The following is a 27,221-nucleotide window of genomic DNA, read 5'->3' as shown; positions in this document are numbered from 1 at the left end:
GCGAGGAAGGCAGAATTCATCCTGTCTGACTATGCCTAACCCCCTACACCATGAGTTCCAGGTCTGGCTCCTGGTTTAGATTCCCCACTGTTAAGACTAACAGGCCCAAGCACTCCTTTACCCCTATGGCCATTGCCCTATTGAAGACAGAGGAGAGGTAGGCAGGCGAGGGATGAGGAGGATAATGGTGATGTTTTTTCTTTCTGTCAGTACATTGACACATTGTTCACAAGAAGATCTAAAAATGCACGGAGCACTTCACTTATTAGGAAACTTTTGATTGTTATACTTGTGTACTGCTGCTAATGTCGATCACTAGAAGTCTACTGTATATAATTGGCTGTCAGGCAGATGACTTGATGGAATAGCCCATTGTATTACCTACAACTGTGTCTCATTGTGATCCATGTGGATTCTATATGTTCAATGTTACTTATGCTCCTATGCTGAAAAACAAAGTGTCCCCTGGGATAATAAACTTTAAACTTGCCATCTACCCATTCAGTCCACCAGAAAAGAGCAAGCATATTTTTTTATATATTTTTTATTGTCTATATCCATTTTATTATAACTATTATCAAGAACATATTATATAATTTCCCTCAGTAATGAACCTTCTTAGAAAAGAATAAATGACATTGGTCTAGGTGACCAGATTGAGTTCAACAGTCATCGGAATAATTCAGAATAGTCTCACCACAGATGGATGCCTAATTCTCATATGAACACTTAAAGTACTAAGAAGTTACATTTACATATTACAGAAGCTAGTGAAAGAAATACAATGTCCAGTACAAACATTATCTATAAAGTCAAAATGGATGGAAGTATTAGTACTAACAACCAATCCTAACAATCTTTGATTACTCTAGTAACAACACCCAATCAAAATATTTCAGTTCATCAGACCTGGAGGTTTTCAGTAGCACCCATGGGCTTAAGCTAGACAGCATTTACCCAGCTAAAAGTTTAAAAAACTATAGCCTATTATAGCATGCAGTAGCACTTAACATCTGCTTCTATAGGCTTAGTCAGTGCCCTACTAATACAATAAAGTATGTGACTGGTAAATGTTTCACATTGTTCAGCATTAAGTGTTTCTCAAAGAAAACAAAGGCTCCAAAATACCAGGGTATCATATGAGTTAAGACAAAAGCAAAAAGTGTGCAAAAAGAAGAAATTGTTCAGTTGTGTCCTCGGTAAAACTCATCAAAACACTTCCCAATCAATCATGAATGACTTATACTGTTTTTCAATGCTTTCTTACGGCATCAGTGGTACGACTCTTTATGACGTAGCTTGTTTAAGAGCTACCAGGTGTACAGGCAGTTTGTATACAAAAGAAATATCTAGAAATACTATTCCTCTGAATTGGTAAATAAGCTTTATTATTAATGTTACATGTACATTATACATCTTTAACTGGAACTATCCAGCATGTCACTGGTCTGAAAAAACATTGTTCTTCATACTACGATGGAGTCGTAGTAGCTTACTGAAAGAATACATGAAAAACAACATAGTAATAACAATAACAAAAAACTTTGTACAGCTTATACAACTTTGGAGATATTTCTAGGGTGTACATACAATATAGTTGCATGCCATTTTCTTCAATATGCTGAACTTTGGCAACACTGGCACTGCCATCGTAAATGTCAGACTTGTCTCGTACAGTTCTCAGTCACGTGATACATGCAAACTTTATATACTTAAAATAGAAACAAATACACAACAAAATATCCACGTTGACTACATTGAATCAGACTTGGCTCCTTAGTCAAGATGGACTGGGTTGAGTTGCGGTCCAGTCTTCCATCCAGCATGGCTGTTCCACACAAACCTCTCAGATATGCTCAAAAATCCTTACAATGGACCAGGACCGCATTCTTCTGAAAGGCAGAAAATGTGTGACACACACACACACACACACACAAAATCCACTGCTCTTCTATGCACAAAACACACAATCCTCTTGAGTACATATCTGTCCATCGTCCGTCCGACTCCCCCAACACACACACACAGTGCAATTCCAAATTATAAGATAAAACAAAATAAAAAACAAAAGGGTGGGTATTTCATGAGGTTCACAGTTGCAACAGGTGTGATTGAGGGGTGAAGTCAAGTTGACAAGTTGACGAGCTCATGGGCCACAAACTGTTTCAAGCGCTCCAGGTACTGTCCGTAGAGCTCCACATCATTGTGGCCGGCGCCCTCCACCCACAGGGGCTCCACGGGCCTCTGGCAGCGCTCGTACAGCGCCAGGCCGTGGGAAAAGTCGATCACCTCATCCTCTGTCCCGTGAATTACCAGCACTGGAGAAGTCACCTTGGAGATCTTGTCAATACTTTGGGAGGCGAGTTTAGATGGGCAGACGCACCACACACACGAGGGAAAGAACAGAGGAAAGAGGAAGGGAACTGTTAGGCAATTATAATTTCCGAGCAATGAAAAACAGATGACAGGAATAGGATTTAAAATAACTCAATGTGGTAATTTCAACGGCAGGCAGTTTACCCTTTTAGACTTGTCAACAGTGCAATTCTCTACAGCTGGCACAATTACCGTATAGCCAACGGTTATGAAAATAAAATAACCATGATGCAATAATTTCCATGGTAAGGTAGAATGTTCATTCAAATGATTTTAAAACCTCTTGAGAATCCGACCCCCTTTCCCCCCCCAATTTTCGCATAAAATGACGTATCCAAATCTACTGCCTGTAGCTCAGGGCCTGGCAAGGATAAGCATATTCTTGATACCAATTGAAAGGAAACACTTTGAAGTTTGGGGATATGTGAAATTAATGTAGGAGAATATAACACATTAGATCTGGTAAAATATAATACATCATCTTTGAAATGCAAGAGAAAGGCCATAATGTACTATTCCAGGTTAGGCGCAATTTTGATTGGTCACTAGATGGCATAAGTGTGTGTGCAAACATTTAGTCTGATTCAATAAACCATTGCATTTCTGTTCAAAAATGTTGTATCAAAACTGCCCAAATGTGCCCAATTGGTTTATTAATACAATTTCAAATTCATAACTGTGCACTCTCCTCAAACAATAGCACAGTATTCTTTCACAGTAATAGCTACTGAAAATTGGACAGTGCAGTTAGATTAACAAGAATTTAAGCTTTCTGTCCATAGCAGATGTCCTGGGAAATGTTCTTGTTACTTACAACCTTATGCTAATCACATTAGCCTACGTTAGCTCAACCATCTGATGTGGGTCATTCAATGGAATGTATTTTGTGCAATGCCAATTGAGTTGAATCAACAAATCACAGCACATATTGATGAGTATACTTCCTGCGTTTATTTCCTGCTTTGCTCTATGGGTACACTCGCAATGGCCACCAGTCCACCCATTATGCCATCATTGACTTGAACGGGGACACCTGTTCTATTCATCCTATTTCTATGGCAGCACATGCAGTCAGGAGTGGAGGAGATGAGAAAATGTCTTTCTGTTTTAAATATGCACTTTCCTAAAGGTTATTTGAACGGTTATAATGGTGACTATGGTCATTTGGTTGACCAATAAGCGCCATCCAAAATTCCATGACAGTCACAGTCCTTTGATTCTCCATAACCTGGCAGCAACCAAGGACCACCAGATGGAGCATTTGAGTTAAGAGTGACTCAAACATGACTGCTTTATGATCTGTGTGTGTGTGTGTGTGTGTGTGTCACTCACTTGGGGAAGGCGTCAAAGCAGTAGGTTTTCTTGGTGTCTGGGAAGGCCACTCTCATGCCAGAGGTGAGGGGGGAATGCAGGACGACCGCGGCGCTCTCGTAGCGTGCCGCCAGGTCCACGGAAGGGACCGTACCGATACTCTGACCATACACAATCACAGTCTCTGGCCTAATACCATACCTGGGGGCAGAGACACAGAACATTATCATCAGCTACACAGCATCAATTTCCTGATACTACGAGTAAGGACGATGACAAAGATAGGATGTCGATTATTATGATGATGATGATGATGATGGATGTAGACCAAGAGAAGGATGATGACAGTTTGTCAGTCAGTCGCTATTAACAAGATTCCGTCACCCCACTCAGAAGTTCAGTAGTCCGAAGTCCAGTAGTCAGGAGGGAGCTTAAGTCTAGGATCAGTCGGTGTGGGAGCATTGACGTGTCAACGAGGGGTGTGGTGGGACAAGCAGGAGATACAGATAGAAAAAGAGAGGGAGAAAGGCATTCCACAGCCGATTATGGAGAATGTGACCAACACAGCCAGTCAGCTGACTTTCCCGGCTATAAACCGCTGCAGGACTGATCACACAAACATCACCAGTTCTACCTAGCCTAGCCCAGCCTGTACAACACTAACACAAGGGTAGGTCATCCAACTGGTTGGAGAGTGACAGCACAGACATATGATGCGTGGAGGCTCACAGGAGGTCCCAAGAGGTCAAAACCTTCTGATGACAGAGTGGACTAAGTAGGCGCACAGGGCCCATAGGAACTAGACTATATTAAGAACTAGAATCCTCAAATGTGGGTGAGGAATTTTAAATTCAGCCTCTTCTTTGCCGGCAACTGTTCTGAGCAGCAGCATTACCTCAAACAGGCGAGCCAGGCTACTGCAGGTTGGCCAAAACCTAACTTATGTCAAAACACAGTGTGTAATGTTTATAACAGTTCATGTAAAACATATGATATAAAGTACAGCAAGGGACTGTAACACTAGTGGATCAGGTGAATGTAAGTGACTGTGTGTGTGTGTGTGTGTGTGTTTCCAGGCAAACTTAGGGTCAATTTCAGCATGAACTCACTTTACCTCACTGAGCACGCTCCATAGTTATATAAGCTCTCCACTACCCAATCATCAATTTATTCCATGAGACCAATCCAATCTATAACGCAGAGGGAGCGAGGGAGAGAGCAAGAGCAAATGAAAGGGAAGAAATAAGGGAAGAACAGAACCACTGACAGTAGAGGTCAACAAGGGGGAAGCAGCTAGGCTATAAGATAATTGGGTCTCGTGTTCTATACTGGGTCATATTTTCAACTGAAGAGAACCTGCTGCTACATACGTTAATAGCACGTTAATCACTGCTCTCTCTCCTGCCCTCAGTCATGTCAATCGGAACTGAAAATCGAGTTACACTCAATACGACCCATACCATACCAAATTACATTACAAACTACTTACTGTGTTGGTTGACATGGGCACTACTGTGTGTGTGTGTGTGTGTGTGTGTGTGTGTGTGTGTGTGTGTGTGTGTGTGTGTGTGCTGAAGGGACCTTCATTTTGTCTCCAATCGATAATATGATTGATCAGGAAGTTTGTTGTTTTCACTTCCTGGGGCAGAGGCTGCAGTGAGTATCTGTCTGAAACCTCATTGGACATCTGTTACTAGGCTACAAGTCAATATTAGACTTGGAAGGATTGACTGCTGGAACACATCCAAGTGAAAAGAAAATGGAACAGCACTATTCTATTTGAGTGGACATCCCTCACAGCAGGTTCCCACTGACAAAACCCAACCCTTTTAGTTCTACAAATAGTGTGCTCTCTCTGTGTGTGTGTGTGTGTGTGTGTGTGTGTGTGTGTGTGTGTGTGTGTGTGTGTGTAAAAATGCTGTAAAGCAAGAATGCTTTCTAAAAGATACATGTTAATAGTTTATTTATCAATTAACAAAATGCAAAGTGATTGAACAGAAAAATATACATCAAAACAATATTTGGTGTGATCACCCCTTGCCTTCAAAACAACATAAATTCTTCTAGGTACACTTGCACACAGTTTGAAGGAACTCAGCAGGAAGGGTGGCCCAAACATCTTGGAGAACTAACCACAGTTCTCCTGTGGATTTAGGCAGCCTCAGGTGCTACTCTCTCTTCATATAATCCCAGACAGACTCAATGATGTTTGGGGTCATTGTCACTGCAGAATAAATATGGGGCCAATCAGATGCATCCTTGATGGTATTGTATGATGGATAAGTATCTGCCTGTACTTCTCAGCATTGAAGAGACCAATCATTCTCACCAAATCCCCAACTCCATTTTCAGAAATGCAGCCCCAAACTTATAAGGAACCTCCACCATGCTTCACTGTTGGGTGCAGACCCTCATTCGTGTACCGTTCTCTAGCCCTTCAGAGAACAAACTGCCTTCTGCTACAGCCAAATCTTTCACATTTGGACTCATCAGTCCAAAGCACCTGCTGCCATTTTTCTGCAACCCAGTTCCTGTGTTTTCTGGCATAGTTGAGTCGCTTTCTATGTCGAAGGTATGGCTTTTTGGCCGCAAGTCTTTCATAAAGGCCGCTTCTTACCAGACTTCTCCGGAAAGTAGATGGGTGTAGAAGGGTCCCACTGTTTTCTGCCAAATCTGAGCTGATGACACTGCTGGACATCTTCTGATTGTGAAGGGAGTAAGCATGATGTGTCTTTCATCTGCTGCAGTAAGTTTCCTTGGCCGACCACTGTGTCTACGGTCCTCAACGTTGCCCGTTTCTTTGTGCTTCTTCAAAAAGAGCTTGGACAGCACATCTGGAAACCCCTGTCTGCCTTGACATGTCAGCCTGGGAGATGTCTGCCTTGACATGTCAGCCTGGGAGATGTCTGCCTTGACATGTCAGCCTGGGAGATGTCTGCCTTGACATGTCAGCCTGGGAGATGTCTGCCTTGACATGTCAGCCTGGGAGATGTCTGCCTTGACATGTCAGCCTGGGAGATGTCTGCCTTGACATGTCAGCCTGGGAGATGTCTGCCTTGACATGTCAGCCTGGGAGATGTCTGCCTTGACATGTCAGCCTGGGAGATGTCTGCCTTGACATGTCAGCCTGGGAGAGACCTTACTGATGCAGTATAACTACCGTGTGTCTTGTTGCTGTGCTCAGTCTTGCCATGGTGTATGACTTCAGCAACCTGAGAGTTTGGCTGTTGCTCACCCAGTTTTATTCCCCCTGTTTCAGTTAATGATTGCATTTCAACCTACATATTGCATTGATTACCATTAGCACCTGTTTGGCATAATTGTTTAATCATACACCTGATTATGTGCCAACAAAATCCCTGACTTTGTGCAAGTGTACCTACAAGAATTGATGTTGTTTTGAAGGCAAAGGGTGGTCACACCAAATTTGCATTTCGTTAATTGATAAATGTACTCTATTAACATGTCTATTTTTGAAAGCATTCTTACTTTACTGCATTTTTTCACACCTGCCTAAAACTTTTGTACAGTACTGTATGTACCAATAAAGTGTGTCTGCTGACGGTGTGGGACACACCTGCTGACTCATGATTGAGTCACCTGAACACGCAGGTAAGACAGGACCTCCCCCTGCACCAGAACATAGGAACACGAGCGTGTGCAAACACAAAACATTTTCCTCTCTGACATCAACGCAAATGCAACCTAAACTCACAAGCACATCATTAAAACAGTATCTTGCTTTTAAAACTCACCTCAAAGTGATTGGTCAATTTGAGGAACAAGTTCAACAACAGGTTGAAACAGAGTGAAAAACATGTTGTTTCAAAGCCTATCAACTAAAATGGACAGCACTTTCTAAGGTGATGACTAATTCAAAACACCATATGCATATTAGAGCTTACTCATTAACATAGGCCTATGTATGAGCTGATTAAATACAGATTTGTTTAGACCTGGCTAAAATAAATCACGGGTTTATTATGATTGTGTATATTAGACTTTTTAAAATGTAGACGTTCCAAAGGCACACATCAATGGCTTGTATGCATGCAGGCCTGGAGATGCTAAACATGTTTATGATAATTAAGTGTAAATTACCATGATACAGGCAGTCTTTTGCATGACAATAACCGGCTGACAACATTTCATGACCGCCACAGCCTCATCTCCAGCCCTCATTTAACTTGCAAGAGAAACACACTCCCATAAAACAGACAGAGGCAGGATGCTAAAGGGGAGACATTGAGAGAGCTTTTAGATATGATAAATAATTAACGTTCAAAGTCAGTAGGCCCACAGCTTTTTTTCCACACAAGCCAAACACATCTCATATAGACTATGACCTGTGGGTCAACCACAGGTAAAACACAGTCATGTGGTGAGTCAAGTCTATAATACCTGTGTCAGAAATGATGTATGGGTTTCCCCACTCTTTTTATATATATATTTTAAAAATCCCCCCTTTTCTCCCCAATTTTGTCATATCCAATCGGTAGTCACAGTCTTGTCTCATCGCTGCAACTCCCGTAGAGTCGAAGGTCGAGAGCCGTGCGTCCTCCGAAACACAACCCAACCAAGCCGCACTGCTTCTTGACACAATGCCAGCTTAACCCGGAAGCCAACCGCACCAATGTGTCAGAGGAAACACCGTACACCTGGCGACCGTGCAGCGTGCATGCGTCCGGCCCGCCGCAGCAGTCGCTACAGCGCGATGGGACAAGGACATCCCTGCCGGCCAAAACCTCCCCTAACTCGGACGAAGCTGGGCCAATTGTGGGCCGCCCCATTGGAGAGACATGTCTCTGGAATTCAAGTCAAACACGGGCAGTGAAACACGGCACCAAGATGAACCATTTGACTGTTAAATAAAGGAGGCCAGGGCTCCCTGTAGAATGGAGAATAGGAGCACATGCTGCGTTGAGAATTGGGTCTGGCAGTGGCATGGCTAAGAGGCAGCAAGGTGGAGGTAGAAGTTTGCCATTGCGCTGATCTGAGGTGTCTTTTTGCCCTCTTTATGGTTACAAATAATACTTCTGGGAAGGGTAGGATGATCTTGGACCTGCCATTAGGGTCAGCTTCTATCTTGAGGGTGTCAGTCAGTTTGGCAATTATGGGACAGAAATGACATGGATCTTTGGATTACCAGTGGATGGGTGACAAAGTGGGGCAGAACCTGGCATAGATTTGGGGTGGAATAGTATGTGACGTTGGAGACACCAAGCCCTGGCCAGTTGAAACGTGCAGGGTTGGAAACACCCGAATCGGGCACAGAGCTGGGCTATACTAAGCCTTGGGCTAAATTAAAAGTTAGCACAGCCTCATCTCACCTGATAGTGTAAATTAGTTTATTGTCAATCAACATGGACTACAAACCCCACCACCCATGTTGTGCTGTCTCACGGTTCTCCCCTCTGGTTCTAACCAATGTGAGCAGACGCTGGTACATGGGACGGCAGTACTATAACTGTTCATGTTGCTTCATTCTTCGTACTTAGATATTTGTTATGGAATTTGCAATGCAAAGTCTGTCCCACAGACATCCAAACTGCTGTAGCCTTCATGCATGGAAACAGGCAGTGACTCTACTCCTCACTGACGGGCAGTTTAACACTGCCAGAGAGAAAGCTCTGCTGATCACTGTTCCATTACGGTCTGAAGCCATAAGCCACATTGTGATGTTGAGTTCAATATTGGCCTCCTGAATATTTTATCCCCATCGACGTAGCTACACTGCACAATGAAATGTGAGCAGAAAATTTGCACACAAAACACCTCTAATAGCTAATGGTAGTGCAGCCATGCAAACCCAGACAACCCACCCAAAGCCATAGTTAATAACAATCCTTCATTTGTTTTTCAGTCTAAAGCAGTTCTGACACTGGGCTAAAAGCGGAGGGATGGTGCTTGTAGAAATGTAACTATTCTCAAAAAGGGTAGCCTACATAAATTTAATCTATGGATGCAAGAACTGAGAGTCCATGATCATTTCAATATCTAGGGCTAGTTCCTATATGTGTCATTTAGGCCGACTGAATTAGTCACATCACGGAACCACTATGCAATCATATTCCCATTCCAATAGTAAGTTGTTGGGGTCTTCCTATTTATCCTGTTTTTCTAGTATTATATTGTTGTTGATTATTGCATTGTTGGGTTTGAAAGAAAGGCATTTACTTGTGCATGTGACATTGAGTTGACACCTTCCTCAGTTGTTTAACAGGTATCTAGCATATATGTTGGGCCATGAGAAAAAAAACATATTTTGTATTCATTTTTAAATAGAGGACACACACACATAAAGCTAGAGCACAACCAATATGCCTTTTTTGGGTCCGATGCAGAGTCCAATTTTTGGGGAACAAAACTTACCGATAGTTATATCTGCCAATATACTGTTTTCACACTGAGTTCTCATACTCTGTCATCCAAAAAAAAAACAATTGTCCAAGAAATATGGTTCAAATGTTGATTTCTTACATTGTGACAATAATGGTGTCCAGAGAAGTTTAAGATGACCTCTTTCACCCTGTGTTGAAAATCAGTCAATGGAATTGTCGCCCGATATCCATTCATTGGTAACAGAGACAGTAGCTGCTTCAAACAGAAATCAGTGTGCAGCATATGAATGAGATTTCCAAAGCAGGGAAGAGGGGGAAGTCAGAGGACAAAGGGATGAAGAGAGGAGGAGAGAAATCAGGTCAGTGTGTCCAAGAAACAAAAACTATTGTCTACCATAGCAATACAATTATTGTGTAATTCACAATCCAATGAAATCATCTGAAGATGTTAATGTTTTCTCTCCAACTATTCCATCCCTCTCTAACCCCAACCTCCCATCCCACCCCTCTCTAACCCCCCATCTCTCTCTAACCCCAACCCCCATCTCTCTCTAACCCCAACCTCCCCCCATCTCTCTCAACCCCAACCCCCCCACCTCTCTCTAACCCCACCCCCCCATCTCTCTAACCCCAACCCCCCTCTCTCTAACCCCAACTCTCTCTAACCCCAACCCCCCCAATCTCTCTCTAACCCCAACCCCCCCATCTCTCTCTATCCCACCCCTCTCTAACCCCCCCCCCCATCTCTCTCTAACCCCAACCTCCCCCCCATCTCTCTCTAACCCCCCCCCCCCATCTCTCTCTAACCCCCCCTCTCTCTATCTCTCTCTAACCCCCCCCCCCCATCTCTCATCTCTCTCTAACCCCAACCCCCCCCATCTCTCTCTAACCCCAACCCCCCCATCTCTCTCTAACCCCAACCCCCCCCTCTCTATCTCTCTCTAACCCCAACCCCCCCCCCCCATCTCTCTCTAACCCCAACCCCCTCTCTCTAATCTCTCTCTAACCCCAACCCCCCAATCTCTCTCTAACCCCAACCCCCCCCAATCTCTCTCTAACCCCAACCCCCCATCTCTCTCTAACCCCAACTCTCAACCCCCATCTCTCTCTAACCCCAACCCCCCACCTCTCTCTAAACCCAACCCCCACCCCTCTCTAACCCCAACCCCCCACCCCTCCCCATCTAACCCCACCCCTCTCTAACCCCAACCCCCACCCCTCCCTAACCCCAACCCCCCTCTCTCTAATCTCTCTCTAACCCCAACCCCCCCCCACCTCTCTCTAACCCCCCCCCCACCCCTCTCTAATCTCTCTCTAACCCCAACCCCCATCTCTCTCTCCCCAACCCCCCCCGTCTCTCTCTAACCCCAACCCCCCATCTCTCTCTAACCCCAACCCCCCATCTCTCTCTAACCCCAACCCCCCCCTCTCTCTCTAACCCCAACCCCCCCCCATCTCTCTCTAACCCCAACCCCCCCATCTCTCTCTAACCCCAACCCCAACATCTCTCTCTAACCCCAACATCTCTCTCTAACCCCAACCCCCCACCTCTCTCTAACCCCAACCCCCACCTCACTCTAACCCCAACCCCCCCCCACCCCCCACCTCTCTAACCCCACCCCTCTCTAACCCCAACCCCCCACCCCCCACCCTAACCCCAACCCCCATCTCTCTCTAACCCCACCCCTCTCTAACCCCACCCCTCTCTAACCCCACCCATCTCTAACCCCAACCCATCCTCTATCGTGGGATAATTCGATCAAACCTGATTCTGTTGTGCTTTGACGAAATTACATTTTAAATCTGATTTTCTGAAACGGTCACGGGTGAGTGTGTGTGCGTTTGTTTCCACAGGACTGTGGTTATTTCTTGTGTGTGTGCAGAAGGAACAAGTAGGCTAAGACGAGGAAAATGGCACAACACACACAGGTAATATGTGTAGGAGGGAGATCAGCAACAGAAGAGAATGGCTACAGTCAAATGGATGAGTTTTGCAGGAGAACCACACAGATGGTAGCAGGCATACATGTTTCTCAGCCCCAGCTACAGTATGTATGTCTGCTAGTCCCTGTATGGAAATGGTTTCCTGTTTAACTTGACTCTCAAACCTGTCCCATGGGGGCAAGGGGGCCTACTGTATGGAGAAACACTTATTCTAGTCAATGTCATCACAGTGGGCAATTTGGGTCTGAGTGACCTCTGTGTTAGTTATCCTCTTCCTGTTTGTGTATTTGAATGTTCCATCCTTTCTCTGACTCATTTGTTTGTCCCTTTGATTTGTTGTCATGATGCAGGAAATAAGTCTGGATTCACTTTTATTCCCCCCAAAACTGTCCATAAACAATACGTAGCCTAAACATCTCACATACGCTCGGACACACACATAAAAGACTCAGCTGAGAATGAAGGACAGGACAGAGGGGAAGGGTAGAATCCATAGAGGGAAGCACACTCGCTCTGTCTGTCTGTGTGTGTCTGTGTGTGTATGGGACCCCACCTGGGACCTAGAGCAGAGCTGCCAGTAAAAGCTAGCAAGAGAAAATAAAACGGGAGAGGGGGAAGTCATAGAGGACAAATGGAGGAGAGAAGCGAGATCAGAGGGAGAGAGAGGAGTGTTGGAGACTAGAAGTTATGTGGGGATCGATTCATTGATAGATGGATGGATGGGATGGGCAGAGGGATGGGGAGAGGATCTGATGAACAGAAAACCATTGCCTTGGGTTCGGCCGGTTGGAAGGTTGAGGAGAAAGCCCCTAGCCTACACATTTTCAAACATAATTTAATGTAAAGAAAAATAAATGCTTTCTCCACTTCGCTTTCCAACCAAGGATGTTTAAGCCATGGTGCGAGCTTTAGGTGGAACGATAGTCAGCAACTCTTGGTAGGACACATCAACGTCACAAACAGCCACTTACTTGCAATCTCACTCCTCCACTATCACATCTGCCCTCCTCCCTTGTCCCCTTACTCACCGTGTCCTGAGTGCATGCCAGGCGGCGTCCACATCAGCGTACAGGTTCTTCTCCGAGGGTTTCCCCGAGCTGGCCCCGTAGCCCGAGTAGTCGTAGGAGAAGACGTTGCAGTTGATGCGTGAGCCCAGGCCGATGTAGAAGCTGCTCATCTGGCCCAGGTCCACCGCGTTGCCGTGTGAGAAGAGGAGTGTGAAGCGGGCGTTGGGTGAGCAGCGCACAAACATGCACGCGATGCGGTTGCCGCGTGAAGTGCGTGTCATGAAGCACTCGATGGCGTCCTTCTCACGCGCTGAGTATTGCCAGTCTGCGCGCTCAGACAGGTGCAGGGTCCAGCGGCTCCCGCTCTCATCACACATGAGGGTGTAGGTGGGCTCCGGTGGCAGGAAGGCCAGCTTGGAGGTGATCTTGCTGGGGCATGGAGGGCAGCAGAACAGGCAGCACAGCTCACTCAGGGACAGGTGGTTCATCCTCAAACACTGCTGGGGGAAGGGGGAATGAGAGGAGACATTACCATTCACTATTACTAATAGGGTATTATTGACATGGCACATTCAATAGGCTACATTAGCTTGATCTCACCAAGACTGAGGACAAATGAAAGAGGGTTTAAGGTATGTGTGTGCGGTCTGTACGTGTGGTTAGGTTAATTGTCTCATTTCCAGCCCCCGCAGTTATTGACAGCCATCTTGAAAAATATGCTCAGACACACACAGACACACAGCTGTGACTCAAGGCAGTCTCGACCACTGATGCATGCCTCCCACAAACAGACCAACAGACTGAGCCACATACGTTAAAGCCTATAACCAGACTTCACCTCAGCTTAAACAGAAACTCCTTATCAGATAGTCTTATCTAAACATGTTGAGGCTAAAAATGTGTTAGTGCTTCGGGACTCGAGCGCGAGAAAAAGCTAGAAAATAGCATTACTGTGTTTAGGTTACTAGGCTGGTGTGCAGCGATTCTCAAAGTTCTCTGCCCACCCTGTTAGACAAATGGGCAAGTGGGAAATGCACATGAACTCCTCTTAGGCATGCCCTTAACACAGAGCTGTTTTTTTACATACACTATCGATTCCCTTCTGCATGCATGGCCTCCCTTGGCCCCGAGATCATTCGACAGCTATAGCACTGATAAGCATTTATTCTGTCTGCCTCAAAGTGTCAATCCTAAATTCAGTCCATTGCTATATAATGCTTCATTCTATAGCTAGAGGACTTCTGCTTTCTCCAGGAGTGATAAGTATCATTTTTTGACTTCACCTGTTGTCTAGTACTATCTTTTTGCTAGCTAGGGCCATCTACTTGAAGTGCTGCCTGTCTTCCCAGTAGCCTACTTGGTGTGTGAACTAATGCACAGAACTTTCTGTTGATCGTTGACACATCAAATAGGATTAAGGGTATAGGTCGGCCGATTAACAATCGGAAATCTGTATTTTTGGACACCGATTTATTTTTGGACACCAATCTGGTCATCCAGAATCAGAACAGGCAAGTTCTTACCCATGGAAGCGCACGCATCTTTTTATTTTATTTTTCATGACTAGTCAGCCAACACATCGATAAAAGCAATTCCGATTCTAGGGGACCCCATAACGTTACACATCAGCTAGGGTTTGTTTTAGAGACTATCCAAAAGGCCTGGTTATAGACGTCCTGATACATTTAGCTACAACGTTAGTTTACGGTGGTACTGGAGATTTATCAACGCCTGTCAAGTAGTCTGATTAATCAGGCTGTAATACACAATTAATTGGTATATACCGCCTGATTAATCCTTCTAGTCGGGGTGCTTACCAGAAATGATTCGTAACGATTATATATTAACGTTAAATAAAATAAATCGTAGAGCCATCTTTGCCAGCCTATGATGACTGAAATGTAAACAGTGGTCGGCAAAGGTACAGCAAACACGTCGTTGTGTTACGGATGTAATCGTTGCTCTGAGTAAAGTAACGGGTGGCCAAACGACTTGTGGGAACTCCTTCCCCCTTCTTCACGCGAAGTGATTGAGATGCATAATATCAAACATGTTTACGCCACACCCTTAAACGAAAGAGAAGTACTTCCTAACAGCCAATAATTGACGTTATTAATGAGCTACTAGTCAATAGAACATTTTTGCTAGTAGGCTAGGCTACCCGAAGAGGATCACACACATACCTGGTAATGTTGCGGATTGTAGTTAGTATTTCGATGATTCTGGCGAGTAACTTAGCTAGCTAACTGCCGTAGACAGATAACGCGTACAAGTAGCTAACGTTAACCAGGCAGGTTGACTCGAAAATGCCTTAGCTTATCTTCCCTTCGTTCACTCTGGTTAGCACTCTGGTAGCTATGAATCTTCTTGACGTTTACACACGACTACTGTCTACCCAAACCAAGCTCCAACTATTTGACACTCAGTCTTGTCCATGTGGTCCGGATATTAACTTAAATGCCTCCACAAGACACATGTAAACCATATATGTTATATAATGTTGACTTCAGTCACAGGTTCAATACTTGTAGCTAAACCACTGTTGCTTGCTGACTGTCTTCTGTACGGAAAACGGAACAAAAAAACAATCGAAACCGTAATGACGCCAGTATGATTGGATTGGCTTATAAGAAAGCCAATTAGAAACGACTATTTTCTAACAAAGGCCAATCAGATTGCTCAGATTGCTCAAGGCGTTACCTCGGTGTAGAATGACGTAATTATTTTTTTTTTTGCGGACTGGGATAAGGGAAATACGTTATCTAAAAGAGAAAGTGTCAATATGATATTTCAATTAAAACAATACTATATTCACATGTGGATTTTTATGCTATCAAACGTTGATATTGAGATTTTGCTCAATTAAATTGTAACTCTTTAGTCGACGTCACATATTCTTCCGGGTCATTTTGTCGTGCCATGTGTTGTGGGATCTGAGTTCTGATTTTAGCAAAATGAGTTCTCAAAAAGGCAACGCATCTCGCTCGCGAGGACAGAAGCACCAAAACACGACTGCTTACAAGAATGACAAATATGGAGCAAGTGTTCAAGTAAAGGTACGGTCTATGACTGACTTGCTAACGTTAAATAGCGCCGTCATTAGTACAATACATGATGGCAGTATGTTAGCAAAACAGTTGGCTAGCTAGCAAACCATTTGGTTTCATTCTGTCTGTCAGCTATGTCTACCATCCGTATTGATAATGCTGGGCTGATTTTAGGTCTGTTTTACTTTTCCCTGTGTAAATCTGGTGCTGATATTGTTGCAGATAGCAAACTCAAAGGTCCACGACGGGTTGTGCCAACGCTGCAAGGAAGTTATTGAGTGGAAAGTCAAGTACAGCAAATACAAATCCCTCACCCAACCCCGAACATGGTTAGTACGTTACACACACACACAAAATAATGCACTCAGTATCGTTTAAGAAGGTTTTGATCCAATAGAGCCAAGTCGAGGTATGATGTACCAAGGTGCATGCATTTACACCACGTATCTATGGTACGCCGTTTGGGTCTTTGCGTGTCAAAAAAGGTAACTCATAACACAATTCTATTATAGAATGTTGTGTGTGCTGAATTTGCATGTGCAAGCCAAGCGCCACAACAACTATCAGTAGCACTGCCAACGCTGTACAAACAAGCACGCACTGGTTGTTTTCAGGTTGGATATTCACACTTGAGCCAGACTCCAACATCGCACAGGTCTTATTTTCACGATTTGGACATTAATTTCCTTTCCAAATCTGTTAAACATGTGGAAATGTGAGCAACATTTTGTATTCCCAGTTGAATTGGTTAAGGAGTGTAAACAAAGTGAGAACTTTCACATTTGAATTTCAATAGCTCCTTGGTCATGTGACCTACTGACTTCTGACAAGGTTCAGAATCTACACTCAGTGGGCCTACACATTGCACATCCTTTAGTTTGTCCATTGTCACCTTGCATGTTTTTACATACATTTTTCAAACTTTGTAATTTCAACAGCTCCTTGGTCATGTGACCTACTGGACTCAACCAAGGTTCAGAATGTCCACTGACTACCCTTCTATATTGCACACCCTTTTGTTTGTCCATTTTCATCTCACACAATTTTACATGAATTGCCTGCTCTGTTCACCTGAAGGACAGTGTCACTTACACCCCTATTCACTTGGGCCTTCTCCCTGAGGCCATCCTGACTTCATAGTATTACTACACCGACCCGGCAACACAGTTGTCTTTCAATCACCCACGTGGGTATAACCAATGAGGAGATGGCATGTGGGTACCTGCTTCTATAAACCAATGAGGAGAAGGGAAAGGCAGTACTTGAAGCGTGATCGGTGTCAGAAATAGTCAGGACTTTTATTTTAGCCCTTGGCAATGCGCGAGTGGTGTGGTCAGCCTGGGTATAGCTTTCTCCCTGGAATTACTAAGACATCTATAGTCCCGCTGTCAGGAACCACGTGCTCCTGGTAACCCGCCCGCTTATTCCCGCTCATAGACTTAAGTCCCCACTCCAACCTCCACAGCCCCCCGAGTCTGAGGTCCGAGGTAGTCCAGGTCAAAGTGTCACCAGGACTCTGAGTGCCCCCCGCCTTGGGAGGCCTCCTCGTGCACCTGGTGACACTTTGACTTCCACAGCGAGTCCCAACCTGAGTCACATTCCCACCAGAGGACGGGCCCGGGCGGATGGGCGACCACCACCTAGCCCCCTACCTATCCAGAGCCCAATGTCTTACACCTTCTACCCACCTGAGCTCTCACACTCTGTCTGGCCCCTGGACCTTCTGCATGCACCTGGTAACCCGTAAGTAAAGGTGGAGGAAGAGGCCTACTGTCCCCGACAAAAGCTTGGATCGAGGGCTGACTTTCAATAGATCGCAGTGAGTGAGCTGCTCTGCTACGTACGAAACCCTGACCCAGAATTGTGTCGTCTACGAGTGATTTAGCACCAGGTTCACCACAAACATGCAGTGCGCATCAGGAGAGGGGCGGCAACTCATCCAGCCACACCCCAACCCCGTCACGAACGGCTCTACTCACCTGCCAAAAGAGACAGGCTGTCCCCGGCCAACCTATTCCGTCACGCCTGTTCCCTTGGCTGTGGTTTCGCTAGATAATAGGTAGGGACAGTGGAATCTCGTTCGTTCATTCATTCATGCGCGTCACTAATTAGATGACAAGGCATTTGGCTACCTCAAGACTCTTAATTATGTCCTTCTGTCCCCAAAGGTGGTGTGAGTGTGAACGCGAAGGGTAGCATGCAACAGTCAGATAGCATCAAATTGACATCCAGTCGAATCACGTCCGGCGGTATCAGAGGCTTTTCTGTCTTACAAACTGGACATCAGTTGCCGCTACAAACCTTCAGGGGACTTTAACTTCTTCTTTTTTTTTTACTCCCAATCGACATCAAGTGCCAGTGCAATACTTATAGGATTGAAAACCAAAACCAGTATCTAGCGGCACCATCAACCGGGTGTCGGAAGAAGCAACAGAAAATAATCCGCTTTCAATCATTTGCTTTCCCAGTCAGCCGCCTGGGACACAGCCATAGGAACCACCTTTACCAGCACTTTATCAATATTCCTCACTTGACATGAGGGGGTCACAGTCACCCCATGGGTGATTTGAGTCTGACCGCGACAGGTGGGTACGCTCCTTTTAAATTTAATGAAGTTGACATTCAGTGATCCATGCCCAGTAGGAACCTAGGCTTCTTCCATCCATTTTTTGGGTCCACAACAAATTGCTGGGTGTGGATGGTACTACCCAAATCAGGTGTAGGGCTCCCTACCCAGACAAGCTGGAGATACCTCTCCCCACTTCGTAGGGCATGAGCCAGATCCATGCAATGCCCTATCACTGCGGGACCCAATGTGTTTAGTCTCCGCCTCGAGTCTAGTGAGAGTAGAGGAGACCTCCCCACCTACAATGTGTGGTGTCCCGCACTCAGGCAAGCCTGAGGCCTGGTAGTGTCAGCTAATGGTAAGGCACATGCCATCTCCACTACATGCTCCAAGGAGTGTGGGAGGAGAGCTCCCACATAGAATGTGTAGAGTCCCACACCCAGGCGGACCTGGCATTGGCCATAACTGCTAAGCACATTCCATCTCCATTTAGTGCTCCACTGTTAGTGGGACCAGCCGATACCAACGTTGGATTCAAACCTTTGCGGTTTATAGTTAGCCAGGTATACAGGGGACGTGTGTTTAAATGTTTCACCACAGCTACTCTGTGATCCAACTGATGTCAGTAGAACACTTTCATCATCTGTCTCCCAGGACTTAACTCCCCCCTCCCAGCCAAAGCCAGGGATGCGTTCGCGCCATCATTCTCTGGCTTCCTGTCAAGGTAAGGATTAGTTTACAAGAGCCCTACAGCAAATCATTGTCTGGTGGAACCGCCTTCACATTTTCATGCTTGACCAAAAGCCACATATTCCAGGACCGAGAGCTCACAGGACACCACAACGCTTTCCAGGGCATGGGCCCCTCTCTCGGGGCAAAACCATTCCAGGGTGCCCTGCCCTTCACAAAGAAAATAACTCTACCCGGAGTTCCCGTCAGCTTCTCCTGGATTGGTCACTTTACCTCACTAGACGCCTCAACCCGCCAGTCCGTGGACATTCTGAAAGTAGTTTGAGGTCAGTAAGTCACATGACCAAGGAGCTGTTGAAATTAAAAAGTGTGAGAAATTCATGTAAAAATGTGTGTGATATGAAAATGGACAAACTACAAAGAGTTTAATACAGAAGTGTAGTCAGTGGACATTCTGAACCTTGTTTGAAGTTAGTAGGTTACATGACCAAGGAGCTATTGTTTTTCAATATTTCTAATATCATTAAATTCACGTACCTTCTCCGCTGTGCAATCTGGTTTCCGAGCCGGTCACGGGTGCACCTCAGCCACGCTCAAGGTACTAAACGATATCATAACCGCCATCGATAAAAGACAGTACTGTGCAGCCGTCTTCATCGACCTTGCCAAGGCTTTCGACTCTGTCAATCACCATATTCTTATCGGCAGACTCAGTAGCCTCGGTTTTTCTGATGACTGCCTTGCCTGGTTCACCAGCTACTTTGCAGACAGTGTGTCAAATCGGAGGGCATGCTGTCCAGTCCTCTGGCAGTCTCTATGGGGGTGCCACAGGGTTCAATTCTCGGGCCGACACTTTTCTCTGTATATATCAATGATGTTGCTCTTGCTGCGGGCGATTCACTGATCCACCTCTACGCAGATGACACCATTCTATATACTTCCGGCCCGTCCTTGGACACTGTGCTATCTAACCTCCAAACGAGCTTCAATGCCATCATACAACTCTCCTTCCGTGGCCTCCAACTGCTCTTAAACGCTAGTAAAACCAAATGCATGCTTTTCAACCGTTCGCTGCCTGCACCTGCACGCCTGACTAGCATCACCACCCTGGATGGTTCCGACCTTGAATATGTGGACATCTATAAGGACCTAGGTGTCCTTATAGAATCGGCTTTCTATTCCACAACAAAGCCTCCTTCACTCACGCCGCCAAACTTACCCTAGTAAAACTGACTATCCTACCGATCCTCGACTTCGGCGATGTCATCTACAAAATTGCTTCCAACACTCTACTCAGCAAACTGGATGCAGTTTATCACAGTGCCATCCGTTTTGTCACTAAAGCACCTTATACCACCCACCACTGCGACCTGTATGCTCTAGTCGGCTGGCCCTCGCTAGATATTCGTCGCCAGACCCATTGGCTCCAGGTCATCTACAAGTCCATGCTAGGTAAAGCTCGGCCTTATCTCATTTCACTGGTCATGATGGCAACACCCACCCGTAGCACGCGGTCCAGCAGGTGTATCTCACTGATCATCCCTAAAGCCAACACCTCATTTGGCCGCCTTTCGTTCCAGTTCTCTGCTGCCTGTGATTGGAACTAATTGCAAAAATCGCTGAAGTTGGAGACTTTAATCTCCCTCACCAACTTCAAACATCTGCTATCTGAGCAGCTAACCGATCGCTGCAGCTGTACATAGTCTATCGGTAAATAGCCACCCATTTTTACCTACCTCATCCCCATACTGTTTTTATTTATTTACTTCTGCTCTTTTGCACACCAACATCTCTACCTGTACATGACCATCTGATCATTTATCACTCCAGTGTAAATCTGCAAAATTGTAATTATTCGCCTACCTCATGCCTTTTGCACACATTGTATATAGACTCCCCTTTTTTTCTACTGTGTTATTGACTTGTTAATTGTTTACTCCATGTGTAACTCTGTGTTGTCTGTTCACACTGCTATGCTTTATCTTGGCCAGGTCGCAGTTGCAAATGAGAACTTGTTCTCAACTAGCCTACCTGGTTAAATAAAGGTGGGGGGAAAAAAAGTGAAATTGCGTGAGATGAAAATGGACAAACTAAAGGGTGTGAAATGTGTAGGCCCACTGAGTGTACATTCTGAACCTTGTTTGAAGTCAGTAGGTCACATGACCAAGGAGCTATTGAAATTTTAAAAATTAAATAAATAATTTCAAATAGTGTGAGATGTAAATTGACAAAAAAAAGTGTGTGCAATGTGTCTATGCCATCGGGTTAGCTAGAACCAGTTTTGAAAATGTTAGGAGTAATGGTTAAAGCTATTGCAATTTGAATAATGTGATTTGTCACTATGTTGACAGTCCCTAACTGCTGTTGGTGGACATAAGGAAAACTACAGGTGAATATCCATCCTGAATCTGTCTTTACCTTTGTCCACGAACAATGTTTACAATACCATGTTGGTAATAAGGCATTATTTGTTCCACAGCTACTTCTGGGGTAGCTAGCAAGCTTTAGCTTGGTACCTAGCTAGCACCAATACAACCAGCCTGAAAACAATGACCAGTAGAAGCTGCAGTCATTTCAATATTCTTAGCAATGATTTAGGAATCCTTGTAAGTATTAGATAGGTAGCCATTTGTTGTTCGCCAATTGAAATTGAACTTCAGCTCATAAAAATAAATAACTAGCCAACTACTTAGCTTTGGGCAACATGGTTAACATTATAAGCAGCCAGCTAGCTTCATCTGGCTAGTGAGGCTGACCGGACTTGGTTATATGTTGTGAAGCTAGCCACAATAAGGCACAATAGTGGAATTTGCAGTTTGCCTTCTGAATAAAAGCACCTCTTTTGAAAGTGATGCATAATTTTACAATTGGTGGAATCATGCCATATTTAGACTAGATAATGTTAAACCAGGTTGGAATGTGAAACAATGAAATGGGTATCAGTCTACTTGGTGACACCCACAGAACACAACTGTGAAAAGTTTACGCAAATATTACTGTTGTAGCACTTATCGTGTGACTGTGTGAAATCACCTCCCCAGTCAGTTTATTGTGTGTATTGACATTCATATTGCACTGTACAGCTTTACCTAAGGATTGGGTATCAGTCTACTCAATACCCAAGATATTTTTTCCCAACGTCCTCAGTTATCAGACTCAAACATGCAGTATTGGTTTTTCATCGGGACTCAATCAAATTGATTTATAAAGCCATTCTGACATCAGCCAATGTCACACAGTGCTGTACAGAAACCCAGCCTAAAACCCCAAACAGCAAGCAATGCAGGTGTAGAAGCACGGTGGCTAGGAAAAGCTCCCTACTAGAAAGGCTGGAACCTCGGAATAAACCTAGAGAGGAGCCAGGCTGAGGGGTGGCCATGTTATCCCATGTTATCAGATCCACAATCTGTAGGTAAGGCTGTACAGTGAAATAAGTATGCCCCCATTACAATTCCAAAGTCTTATACATCCAGTGTGATTTCAACAGATTTTTTGGTCAAATGAACAAATACTATTTAGTTGATTTTTATATAACATTACAACCTTTTATTATGATCTATTCAATTATGGCATAATTCTACTGTTTGTATTCATTTGCATCACTGTCAATTACATACTTTTATTTTAAAGGCTAACTGCAAAGTCCACTTTTGTGGCTAATCCTTATTGTGGCTAGCTTCACATAGATGGGTCCAACCACCATTAATCAAATAAGAACTGTCTTCTAAATTAGGGTTACTTTAGATGACACCTAGCTGTATGGTTAGCTGGCTAACTATATAGCTACTGAAACAGCGTGTCGTTTTGCTATGTTTTTGGGGAAGAACGCCGTTTGCATCCATCAGCTAGCTAGCTTTTTATGACCAGCACTGTCGGTGCGCGAGAGAACTTCACCAGCATCATAGCATACGTATTGATGAATCGTTATGACCAATATATGAAATACGAGTGATAGTGTAATAAAGACATTTAAAAAAGATGAACGCTTTGTGACGTGCAGAAATATTCAGGTCCTGATTGGTCAACAAGCTTATTTGACGTGTGTATTTTTTTGACACGCAAAGACCCAAACGGCGTTCCATACATATCTAGCCCTACAAAGCTCGACGTACAGTTGATTGTTTTACATTTTAGATTTAGCTGACACTCTTAACCCTAATTGCTCCTGTAAAACGGTTGGGGTAAGTGCCTAGATCAAGGTTTAGGGTTATTTTACACCTAGTCGGCTCGGGGATTCGCTACCTTACCGTTACTAACACTCTTATCTGCAAGGATACCAGTGTTACTTAATAACAGTAAGTACAGTTATTGTAACAGTAACATTCCGTCTTAGGACATAAGTGTTGGAGTTAAGTACTCGGCAAATGACTACTTGTTTTAGCAGTACGCGTCCCGTGTTGGAAGGTATATCTGTAGACTGTTCTGATTGGAAAGTCGTTGTTTCCAGTGCCCAGGAAATAATTAAATGCACTTGTTAGATGCTACCACTCCAAATCAAAACCAATCATTCATGTCCAATGTAATTGTTTTAGTAGGAAGACCAAGGGAAGCTTTTGGGGATATGTATGGGTGGAATGTTGGCTAGTGAAGGGGTGTGAGTGGAGGACATGGGTATTCAGGGAGTGTTTCTATGTGTTTCAGTGTGAAATGTTCTCAGAAGACCGTGAAGGATGCTTATCACGTCATTTGTAAACCCTGTGCCCTGAAGCTGGAGCTTTGTGCCAAGTGTGGGAAGAAAGAGACCATCGTAATTCCGTGAGTGTTCCTACTTCCTACACTATGGTGTATGTGTGAGTCTAAAGTCCACAACTAGTGGGCTAAGCTGGCAGAGATGTTGCTTGGGAACAGGGATGTCTGTTTCTACTGCCGTCTACTGGGTGAAAACAAATAGTACACATTTACCTTAGTTATTATTTAGCTTACAATGAATATGTTCTCATTTAGCATGTAATTTGTTGTTTTGAATGACCGCCATCAACACCATAATTACAGCGTTTCGACTATACAGAAGTCTTTGCAGATAAGTCATGATAACACAGATTATTATGAAATGATTGTGAGTATTCTGGGAATTTTTAAATGGCCTTCAGTGGTGAAAACCCTTTGTGTTCAAGTACTCGTGAATTTGTTTGAGTACTCATGTTAGCACTTTAAATCTGGATCAAATGACATTTTGTTTGCATGTCTATAGCACATTTCTTATAAAAAATGCATTTCAAGGTGCTTAACAAATAGAAAATAAATTAAATGGGGGTGAAGGCAAAGAGTTCTGTTCCGATTACTGGATGTTCTGATACAACTAAACTTATTTTCACTGCACTTGACATGAACACATCTTAGCGTTTGAAATGGTCTGTTTATAAATGTAATCCCTAATAATATGAGTGCGTAGGGAAGACCGGGGAAATAGCCTGTCAGTTTCAATATCGCCAATCAGGAACGAGCTAGAATCATGTGATTCACCGTGCACATGCTCAGTTTAGTTACAAAGTCATGTGAAGAGGCAAGTCACTGCCACGCTCAGAAAATTTTATTTCCCAAAATAGTTTTATGTTCAATAAAAATGCATTAATTCTTGAAATGCACATGTTAATTATAGAATATTATTTTAATGTTTCATTTTACCACAAACACTGTTACAACTGAGGGTCAATTGTAACATACTGTAACTCTCCTTGTTTGAGACAAATTATACATTCGGTTTGCTTTAAAATGATGATTACAGTTGAAGTCGAAGTTTACATGCACTTAGGTTGGAGTCATTAACTCGTTTTTCAACCACTTCACAAATTTCTTGTTAACCAACTATAGTTTTTGCAAGTCGGTTAGGACATCTACTTTATGCATGACACGTAATTTTTCCAACAATTGTTTACAGACAGATTATTTCACTTAATTCACTGTATCACAATTCCAGTGGGTCAGAAGTTTACATACACTAAGTTGACTGTGCCTCTTAAAGAGCTTGTAAAATTCCAGAAAATGATGTCATGGCTTTAGAAGCTTCTGAAAGGCTAATTGACATCATTTGAGTCAATTGGAGGTGTACCTGTGGATGTATTTTAAGGCCTACCTTCAAACTCATTGCTTCTTTGCTTGACATCATGGGAAAATCAAAGGAAATCGGCCAAGACCTCAGAAAAAAAATTGTAGACAAGTCTGGTTTGTCCTTGGGAGCAATTGCAGGTACCATGTTCATCTGTATAAACAATAGTACGCAAGTGTAAACACCATGGGACCACGCAGCCGTCATACTGCTCAGGAAGGAGATGCGTTCTGTCTTCTAGAGATGAACGTACTTTGGTGCGAAAAGTGTTAATCAATCCCAGAACAACAGCAAAGGACCCTGTGAAGATGCTGAAGGAAACAGGTACAAAAGTATCTATATCCACAGTAAAACGAGTCCTATATCGACATAACCTGAAAGGCCGCTCAGCAAGGTAGAAGCCACTGTTCCAAAACCGCCATAAAAAAGCCAGACTACTGTTTGCAACTGCACATGGGGACAAAGATTGTACTTTTGGGGAAATGTCCTCTGGTCTGATGAAACAAAATTGAATTGTTTGGCCATAATGACCATTGTTATGTTTGGGGGAAAAGGGGAGGCTTGCAAGCCAAAGAGCACCATTGCATCCATGAAGCACGGGAGTGGCAGCATCATGTTGTGGGGGTGCTTTGCTGCAGGAGGGACTGGGTGCACTTCACAAAATGCATGGCTTCATGAGGGAGGAAAATTATGTGTATATATTAAAGCAACATCTCAAGACATCAGTTAGGAAGTTAAAGCTTCGTCGCAAATGGGTCTTCCAAATGGACAATGACCCCAAGCATACTTCTAAAGTTGAAGCAAAATGGCTTAGAAAATTTGTGGACAGAACTTAAAATGCGTGTGTGAGCAAGGAGGCCTACAAACCTGACCGGGTTACACCAGCTCTGTCAGGTGAATGTTGGCCCATTCCTCCTAACTTGTTGTGGGAAGCTTGTGGAAGTCTACCCAAAAAGTTTGACCCAAGTTAAACAATTTAAAAGCAATGCTACCAAATGCTAATTGAGTGCATGTAAACGTCAACCCACTGGGAATGTGATGAAAGAAATAAAAGCTGAAAATCATTCTCTCTACTATTATTCTGATATTTCACATTCTTAAAATAAAGTTGTGATCCTAACTGACCTAAAGACAGGGAATATTTAATGGGATTAGATGTGAGGAATTGTGAGATACTGAGTTTAAATGAATTTGGCTAAGGTGTATGTAAACTTCCGACTTCAACTGTACATCAATTTGTAGCAGACAAATCTCGTTGTTAGTATCACATTTTGAACTCAACTGGCCAAGAAGTAAAACAAATGTGTTACAATTAATCCCGATCCACTGTTAGTTCAATAGGCCTTTGTCTAAGTTGTAAGTCGCTCTGGATAAGAGCGTCTGCTAAATGACTTAAATGTAAATGTAATGTAAGTAACAACGTGTGCTGTTGGACTACTACTTTCAGGCTGAAAAAAATCATTTGAAACATTTTTCATTGTTTTTTTCATTCTGCTTTCACCTAATAGGGTTGACAAACCGAAGCAGGAAGAGGAGGAAGACGCCAATCAAAAGAAGACAGGATGCACTCTGAGGAAGAAAGACTTAGATGAGTTTGACAATGAGGATTTTGGCATCTTGAGCAGTGACGATGAGGACTTTTCCAGTGACTCAGGTCTTGAGAATGCAGGAGGCAAGGCCCCTATCGCTGATGTGGCACATGTTAGTTTCAAAGACTAAAGACAGCCAAACCAAGACCACCATAACTGTACCTCTACTGTATTAATATACATTTCCTCTGATTATACATACTTTTTCATAGAAGCATCTTCACTGTAGATTTCACCACTCTCATACAATAGCCTACTTGTATTTGGGGTTGGAACATTAAATGAACAAAGCCCACTTTCAATT

General features: G+C 43.8%; 2 protein-coding genes across 3 annotated transcripts; one reads left to right on the top strand and one right to left on the bottom strand.

The window, feature by feature from the left end:
- Nucleotides 1–1,365: 1,365 nt before the first annotated feature.
- On the bottom strand, nt 1,366–15,575 carry LOC118392978 (alpha/beta hydrolase domain-containing protein 17B). Of its 2 annotated transcripts, none has more exons than XM_035785069.2 (4): nt 15,163–15,575; nt 13,001–13,479; nt 3,709–3,888; nt 1,366–2,350 (listed from the first exon to the last, which is right to left on the bottom strand). In XM_035785069.2, the coding sequence occupies exons 2-4, from the start codon at nt 13,465–13,467 to the stop codon at nt 2,125–2,127; spliced, it is 873 nt and encodes a 290-aa protein (XP_035640962.1). In that variant the 5' UTR covers nt 13,468–13,479; nt 15,163–15,575; the 3' UTR covers nt 1,366–2,124. The 2 variants fall into 2 exon arrangements, with proteins under 2 accessions (XP_035640962.1, XP_035640961.1); XM_035785068.2 differs by having other exon boundaries at nt 13,001–13,476; nt 15,163–15,574.
- Nucleotides 15,576–15,756: 181 nt separating this feature from the next.
- On the top strand, nt 15,757–27,219 carry LOC118392980 (uncharacterized protein C9orf85 homolog). Its single transcript, XM_035785072.2, has 4 exons — nt 15,757–16,035; nt 16,249–16,355; nt 23,924–24,037; nt 26,837–27,219. Exons 1-4 carry the CDS (start codon nt 15,934–15,936, stop codon nt 27,045–27,047), a joined length of 534 nt encoding a protein of 177 aa, XP_035640965.1. The 5' UTR covers nt 15,757–15,933; the 3' UTR covers nt 27,048–27,219.
- Nucleotides 27,220–27,221: the final 2 nt, after the last annotated feature.

Source organism: Oncorhynchus keta, chromosome 14 (assembly GCF_023373465.1).
Source record: "Oncorhynchus keta strain PuntledgeMale-10-30-2019 chromosome 14, Oket_V2, whole genome shotgun sequence".
Classification (NCBI taxonomy): domain Eukaryota; kingdom Metazoa; phylum Chordata; class Actinopteri; order Salmoniformes; family Salmonidae; genus Oncorhynchus; species Oncorhynchus keta.
The sequence above is the reverse complement of the archived record's forward strand: the minus strand, read 5'-3'. Positions and strand labels throughout refer to the sequence as shown.